The sequence below is a fragment of the Solea senegalensis genome, unplaced genomic scaffold (genome assembly GCF_019176455.1).
Source record: "Solea senegalensis isolate Sse05_10M unplaced genomic scaffold, IFAPA_SoseM_1 scf7180000017255, whole genome shotgun sequence".
NCBI lineage: Eukaryota > Metazoa > Chordata > Actinopteri > Pleuronectiformes > Soleidae > Solea > Solea senegalensis.
Window position 1 is genome coordinate 4049 of NW_025322308.1, and position 8314 is coordinate 12362.

The 8314-nt window shown below is 44.7% G+C and overlaps 1 protein-coding gene across 1 annotated transcript; it reads right to left on the reverse strand.

Annotated features, from left to right (window-relative positions):
* Window positions 1-1699: 1699 nt before the first annotated feature.
* On the reverse strand, window positions 1700-6512 carry LOC122764150 (NLR family CARD domain-containing protein 3-like). Its single transcript, XM_044018479.1, has 4 exons — window positions 6275-6512; window positions 4005-5865; window positions 3197-3366; window positions 1700-1734 (listed from the first exon to the last, which is right to left on the reverse strand). The coding sequence occupies exons 1-4, from the start codon at window positions 6510-6512 to the stop codon at window positions 1700-1702; spliced, it is 2304 nt and encodes a 767-aa protein (XP_043874414.1).
* Window positions 6513-8314: the final 1802 nt, after the last annotated feature.

Sequence of the window (8314 nt, forward strand, 5' to 3'; positions counted from 1 at the left end):
GAGTTTCTTGCAAAAAAACTATATTTGCATTACAACGCCTGCTTAAGAGAAAAACTGCCTTCCTTTTTGTATTATCCCGTAGTCCCCTTACATTAATAGAGCACAAACTTAGTGCATCAAACTTAAATTGAGTCATACAAGAAAATGAACTCAATAAAAACATAAACAGAATTGGCTAATGTCTGAGGTAAATGAACACTTAGAAACTTGAAGAAAGAATAAAATAGGTACTTACAAACAGTAAAGCTCAACTATATGTACCATTTATACATTCATGAATTTTAAACCAACAGTATTATTAAATGTAATGAAGTGCTCCTGTGACTTATTTCACATGACCCTTAAAGTCCAGAACCCATTGTAACCTTAACAAGTCACCTTTCTTCCTTCAATATAGGCTTCTGGACCACGAACACCAGCACGTTTCCCTTGCTTTCTGGCAGCTTCCACAAGCGGCCAGAGCTTGTTTCTTTCCATCTTGGCGGTTTGTGTCAAATCTTCCTTAACCAGTAGTTTCTTCTCCTTGAGAATCTCAGTGCCACGTGAAATCTTCCAGACTTTGTTTCCAAAGGATCTCATTGTGAACTGCACGATGACAGGTCGTGCTGCATTATCCCGGGGAACTCCAACTCTATGCACTGTGTCAACGAGAAAGCCCAGCTTTTCTTTGTCTTCAGGTGCGAGCAGCGCCAGCAACTTGATGATCTCCCCTCTGATGTTCTCTGCAGGTGTCTCTCCTAATCCATACATGCGGAGATTCCAGCGCCTGCTGAAGCGCTCGCTATTTTCACTTCTCTGTTGCAGTTGTGAGACTTGTCCTGACATTTCTTTAATGTGTTCTTTGTTATTTTCAACTTTCCATAATTCCATCCCTTTCAACTGCTCGCAGACTGTCGTAATGGCTTCAGTGTTTCTGGAGATGTTTTGCTCGTGCGCAGTGAAGCGTTTTGTTAACTCCACCACTGCATTCATGATTTCAGCGTTGGAAACATCGTCAGCATCACCTCCGCCTTTTTGACGCTGTTTCTTTGGGTCCGGGCCTTTACTCGGCGTAACTGGTAGCGGTGTGAACAAAGCGTCCAAACCTTCAACTTCATGTTGAAGTAGTGACGTGACGTTGGTACTGCTGTTGGATTTCACTTCTCTTTTGGGCATGGTTCCAGTGGTTTGTTAAAGCTAATGCTATACTAACAAATGTTGGGGCCGAGATGTCTACTGTAATCCACTATTCTATTGTTCTCCATGGGTAAGGCCTATATGCAGTTTCAAAAGCCTGATTTGAGTTTTCAACAAAGTCTCAGTCCACCATTTGGGACATTCTTGGTTTTACGACTGGTCAGCATTCCATAGGGTCAGTGAATCTCATTGGCCGTTCTCTGTTTTATGGCCTTGCCCCTGAAAACACTATAAAACCAGAGGACAGACGTTTCTCGCTCACTTCCATTTTTCTTTCTCTTCCTATTTTTGCTCTTTGTGTTTTTCTTCTTGTTCCTCTCCTTCGGGGGCAAAACGTGTTATCAGCTCACAGTAAGAGGCAAGGGTTCTGGGCAGGGTTAGGTTAAGGTTCTGTGTTTTATAAACTTTCCTTTGTGTTGAACGTGTTGGATTGTGCACTCACACGTTCGTATGGATTTGTTTACTATTGTTAACTGTTTGTATTTGTTTACACGTTATTAATTCCCTTCGCTGAAAGTAGAGCTCACCGCTCACCCTGCAGTGACGTGTCTTCTCCCGCTGTGAGCGCGTAGACAGATCACGTGGTGAGAGAATGTCGGCATGAACGTTAAGATTCACAGACTGGCCTGGCTTTGCCTGTGTCAAGTCTGTGTGGTTTAAACTGACATAAACTCTCACGTACGCGATCCTTTTGTTTCATTCACTGAACACACTGTGCTTTGAAACACACTTTTGGTCTGCCGCTATTCAAGCACGACTCTCACTCACTCACTCTCTCTTTCTCACTCACTCTCTCTCTTTCTCACTCACTCACTCTCTCTCTTTCTCACTCACTCACTCTCTCTCTTTCATTCATGAACAAGAGTCTCCTCATAGGCGCCATCTTGTGTCGAACACGTGTCTCTGCAGCCATGCTATCACATGTTCGACCCAAGATCTGCGGCCTCGTGTTAATGTGTTTCTGGCGCCATCTTTGGTGGAAGCGTGCGTCTACAGTCACTGCTACTGCGCATGCCTTCTCTGCTTTAGTGTCGGAAGTGGGAGTGGCTTTGCTCGGCCAACCGCGTCACTCCCATGTCTTATCTTTGTCTCATGTTACACTCACACACACACACACATATTGGTGTTTATGTTGTATATAGCCTGTGTTGTTGTAGCTTAGCAAGTGATATTTGTTGATTCAACCAATAGATTTTCGTTCTACATTAATGTTCACTTTTAGTGAACATGATTGTTTAATTGATTTCAATGTTTGATTTAATAAATTGTTACTTTTATTAACCTGAAGGAATGCTCTGTGTCTTTTGTACATGAATACAGTGACAAATGGGGGTTGAGAGGGTCTGTGCTCGGATTCATACCTTCAATACTGTTAAATTGGGATATCTTTGATATCGTTGTCAATTACAGTGATTATTTAAGACTGATTTTAAAGGCATAGATTGATTGTCTTTTCCCTGTTTTCAGGGTGGTGCCCCGTTCTAGAATGAATTAACATTTAATTCATTTTTCAAAATGTTTAATTAAAATATTTTATTATCCTCTCTATCCTCACAGAGTAGCCACAGCAGTCATAATAGTTGGTTTAGTTGCCGTTTTTTGACGTGGTACAACTTATAGTTTGGGAGTTCACGGCACTCCAACCGCCCAGGTCGCCATCTTGAGCCAACTGAGGAAGCTCCTGTTTGTTTGTAAACAGTCACAGCTGTGACATCATCAACAACACTCATTCTGATTGGCTACATGTGAACGTGTCAGAGGAGAAAGTGAAAAACATCAAGTTCAGTCAGAAAAGGTCAAAGCTGCGACTGACGTGAAAACTACAGCGACTGAAACACTTTAGAAAACAAAAAACACGTCAGCTGTGAAAAGATCCTGATTCTACATCTGAGGGAAGAAAAAGTGGAAACATGGAACAACCATCACTGATTCAACTCATGTGACAACATGAATGACTTTCAGTTGTGGATGAAACATCTGACATTTACAACAGTAACAGAGAGTCAGTGAACTCACCACAGGATCTCCAGTCTACAATGTGGACTCTCCAGTCCAGAACACAGCAGCTTCATTCCTGAATCCTGCAGCTGGTTCTTACTCAGGTCCAGGTCTCTCAGGTGTGAGGGGTTGGACTTCAGAGCTGAGACCAGAGAAGAACAGCTGATCTTTGTCAATCTGCAGCCCCTCCACCTGAATGAAGAATAAAAGATGAGACTTTAGACAAAGTTGCTGCTTGAAACCAGGAGTATTGTTATTATTATTAATATGATACTATAATTAAAGTTGATATCAGTCTAATGTTTATGTCTCATTAATAGAACATCAATAACATTGTAGTTGTATAAAAATGTCATAAGTCCTGTTTAAACTTAGAAGCTGACACAACTGTTATATTTCTGCTCCCGGTCTCTCTCTTCTGTCTCTACCTCACCTCCCTCTTTCACTTTCTCTCCCCCTCCTCTCCTCTGTCCTCCGTTTTGTCCTTTCACCACAACCGGTCGAGGCAGATGCTGCACATGTTTGAGTCTGGTTCGGTCACAGATTTTCTCTCCACTGCCCCCTAGTGTTTGTTCATTGTGTGAACTGTTGGTTTCTCTTGTCTTTCTGTCTTATCATGAACAGAGACTTGAGAGAATGTTGTGATTTGGTGTTTTCATTCAGTTCAAAACAAGAATCACAACCAGCTGACAAATCTTCACTTTCATCATTTAAAACATCTCCAGAAACAAACTGAGAAGAATGAGAAGAACTGACTTCTGTGTGTATTTGATAAACCAAACCATGAATCATCACTGACTGATGATGTTATTGATCATGTCTGAACTCACCGAGCCTTCCTGCAGTTCCTCACAGCTGGAATCAGTCTCTGTTTCCCCTGGTATGATGTTCTGTACTTGCTCAGGTCCAACTCATCCAGAACCTCCTCAGACATCTGCAGCATGTAGGCCAGAGCTGAGCAGTGGATCACAGAGAGTCTCTGTCCTCTGTTCTTTGACTTCATGAACTCTTGGATCTCCTGATGCACTGATTGCTCGTTCATCTCTGTCAGACAGTGGAAGATGTTGATGCTTCTGTCAGGTGAGATGTTCTCTGTGTTCATCTTCTTCAGGTTCTCAATGACCCTCTGGATGATTTCTGGACTGTTCTGAGTCTGACCCAGCAGACCTCCTAAGAGTCTGTGGTTGGACTCCAGACAGAGTCCATGAAGGAAGCGAACAAACAGGTCCAGGTGACCATTTTCACTTTGAAGGGATTTCTTCATGGCTGCTTTCAGGAACACATCCAGAGGAGTGTAACCACCATCATCATCATCATCAACTTTATGTCTGAATAAGACCTGCAGCAACATTTTCAGTGACTTTTTCGAACTGTCTTTTTTTCTAAAGAAGTCCTGCAGTACCTCTGTCTTCCTGTTGGTGAAACAGTGGAACATGTAGACTGCAGCCAGAAACTCCTGAACGCTCAGATGAACAAAGCAGTAGACTGATTTCTGGAAGATCACGCTCTCTCTTCTGAAGATCTCTGTACAAACTCCTGAGTACACCGAGGCCTCTGTCACACTTAGACCACACCGCTCCAGGTCTTCTTGGTAGAACATGATGTCTCCTTTCTGTAGATGTTCAAAGGCCAGCCTACCCAGCTTCAGAAGAAAGTCCCTGTCGGCCTCCGTCAGCTCCCGTGGACTCGTCTCACATCCTTTATCATACTTGTTCTTCTTCCTCTCTGTCTGAACCAGCAGGAAGTGTGAGTACAGGTCTGTCAGGGTCTTGGGCAGCTCTCCTCTCTGCTCTGTGGTCAGCATGTGCTCCAGAACTGTAGCACTGATCCAGCAGAAGACTGGGACTTGACACATGATGTGGAGGCTCCTGGACGTCTTGATGTGTGAGATGATTTTGCTGGACAGATCATCAGTTCTGGATCTCTTCCTGAAGTACTCGTCCTTCTGGTCGTCAGTGAAGCCTCGTACTTCTGTTACCCTGGCAACACATTTAGGAGGGATCTGATTGGCCGCCGCAGGTCGAGAAGTTATCCAGATGAGAGCCGAGGGGAGCAGATTCCCCTGGATGAGGTTGGTCAGCAGCACATTGACTGATGACCTGTGTGTGACGTCAGAAACCAGCGTGCTGCTGCTGAAGTCCAGTGAGAGTCTGCTTTCATCCAGGCCGTCAAAGATGAACAAAGGTTTACAGACAGCGAGCTCCTCTGCTCTGACCTTCTCTAATGTTGGATGGAAAACATGGAGCAGCGTGAGAAGACTGTGCTGCTGATCTCTGATCAGGTTCAGCTCCCTGAACGAGAGCACAATCAGCAGATTCACATCCTGGTTTTCCAAACCCTCGGCCCAGTCCAGAGTGAACTTCTGCACCGAGAAGGTTTTTCCAACACCAGCGACGCCGTTGGTCAGGACAACTCTGATGCTCCCCTGCTGGTCAGGTAAGGCTTTAAAGATGTCGCAGCACTTGATGGGAGTGTCCTGGACCGTCTTCTTCTTGGAGGTCGTCTCCAGCTGCATCACCTCATGTTGAGTATTAACCTCTTCACTCTGTCCCTCTGTGATGTAGAGCTCAGTGAAGATCCTGTTCAGGAGGGTTCTACTTCCTGTTCCTTCAGTTCCTTCAGTCACATGTTCAAATCTGCTCCTCAGACTGATCTTATGTTCATCTAGAACTTTCTGCAGACCAACATCTGCTGAAAGACAAGAGACAAAGAATGTGAGCAGCTGAGGATTATTTTCATCAGTGTCATGTTTTTCTGTGACGTTGTTGTTTTATGTTGTTTGTTGTCAAATGAAAAACTAGATTTTCACTGTAATGACTTGAATAACTTTATTCTGAAAGACTGAATCATTCTAGAAGAACTGTGATGATTGTGAAGGAAAGAGTATCATCTGCATACAAGAGAACAATCATGAGAGAAAAGCAGCAAAATGAGGGGAAACCTTCATTTCTTCAACCTGCAGGGGGCAGCAGAGAGTTAAACTCCATCATGGAGTTAACATGAGTCACATTTTTAACTTTTAAACAGTTTTCTCCTGTTTTTCCATTTCTAAAGTCTACTAGTGCTGATGGGAGCTGCTCTCCTTATGAGTCTTACTCACGGATGCTCTGTGGTCCACGTCCTGTCCTGGGTCTTTTCCCACACTGGGGACAGCAGGAGTCTCCTGGTGGACCAGACTGGTCCCAGTATGAGGAGATGCAGTGTCTGCAGAACTGGTGACCGCAGCTGGTGGAGACTGGATCCTTCAGGACGTCCTGACACAGAGGACAGCGGGACGTCTGCTCGTCCACAGAAACAGCAAACTGGTCTCTGTGGAGACGTTTCTTTATCACTGACATGTCGGGACAGGTGGACATGTCTCTGTGGAGACATTTCTTTATCACTGACACGTCAGGGATAGGTGGACATGTGTCTGTGGAGACATTTCTTTATCACTGACACGTCAGGGACAGGTGGACATGTCTCTGTGAAGACATCCTTACAGCTTTGTCTCACAGTGGTTCTGATGGACTGTTGTAAAGGTCTAACCCTGAGGCTCATCCTCACACTCTCTCTGACTCGTCAATGGTTTGACTCATTGATCCGTTTCATCAGATTCTGAATCAGTTCAGTTCAGTCTGTTGCTCACACACACATTTAGTTCTTCTTCCTTCACAAAAGTCCAGCCAAATTCAATTTGAACCACAAATAAAAGAAATGAGCTGTTGATGTGAAGCTGCTTTCAGAGCTGCTCTGAAGTTTGGACGTTTCCCTCCAACAGATGGAGGTTATTTCTTATCTTAATTCAAGAGCATATCATATTGATTTGAGAGCATTATTTATTGAGTCTCTTACTTTGTCTCTGAGGCTCCAGGTTCATGACTGAAGTTTATAATTTTTCCCATAGACTGGTCACTCTTCACAGACAGACCGCTGGGTCCTGGAGACTCTGCTCTCTGTCTCTGGTTCTGACCTCTGCAAACACAAACATCACATGATCACTGATGATGGTCTTTGTTTAGACACTTTGATCACAAAGCAGCCTCAGTGTCAGTGTGACCTCCAGAGTCTGGAGTGAAGGGAATGATTTCAGGTTTACAGCCTGTGGTCGCTGATCTTTGTGTAAAGGCTGATCCTCTACAGCAGCGGTCCTCAACCCCCGGCCCGCGGACCGGTTTAATGTCAGACAATATTTTCAGGACCGGCCTTTAATACAAAAATAAATAAATAAAAAACTAAATAAAATGATACGACCGGCATGAAAACTGGTCTTTGGTGAATATAATAATAAACGTGAATCCACTGTGTATGCAAATGTATTAGCAGCGTCCTCGTAACATCGCGCCAACGATACTGCACAGAGCGCAGCCGTGCGTCAGCGGCATGTGCACCGGCTGGGGGAAAAATGGCCGAGTCCATCAACCAGTTGCGGATGCTGCCGCTGACCAAAGGACAAATGTGAAGTCCCGTCTGTTCATTGCGCAGCAGCGGTAACGGAGGACCCAGATGACGCGAGCCAGGAGACGGGTGCTTCGTCAACAGCAGCAGCAGCAGCACCCGCTCACCCTGCTTCACACAGATAGGATGTTGCTGTTGTGGTGATCTCAGGGTTTTCTGTCATGACTTTAATCCACAACACCGGCAGAGTTATTGTCTCAAACATACTTTTAATGCCGCCGTCATTTTGCCATCTCCAGCAGTTGATCTTCTTCTTCGACCGTGTCATGTGACCGAGGCAAGCATGTTGACATGTGTCAAGAGTGAGTCATAGACAGATGTGGCGAGAGAATGGTTCACAATCTGATCATAAATAAAACGGAAATAATGGAAGTTATGTATTCTTTCTCTGCGGCCCGGTACCAATTGACCCACGGACTGGTACCGGTCCGCGGCCCGGGGGTTGAGGACCACTGCTCTACAGGTACAGTCAGCATTTAGAGTGCACAAGAGTGAGAGTGTGATGTTCTCTTGTTGTCAGTGCATGAGTCTCTTACTTTGTCTCTGAGGCTCCAGGTTCATGACTGAAGTTTAAAGGTTGTTTCATAGACCGGTTACTCTTCACAGACAGACCGCTGGGTCCTGGAGACTCTGCTCTGTCCTCGTCTTCCTCCACACAACCACTCATCTGCTGGACTTCAGTCATTCTGACACACACACACAC

Coding starts and splice junctions, on each gene's coding strand:
- LOC122764150 (XM_044018479.1), bottom strand. CDS start 6,512: ATGTCAGTGATAAAGAAACGTCTCCACAGAGACCAGTTTGCTGTTTCT. Junction 5,866..6,274: donor ACGTGGACCACAGAGCATCC/GTGAGTAAGACT, acceptor CTTGTCTTTCAG/CAGATGTTGGTCTGCAGAAA. Junction 3,367..4,004: donor AGGAACTGCAGGAAGGCTCG/GTGAGTTCAGAC, acceptor TTCTTCATTCAG/GTGGAGGGGCTGCAGATTGA.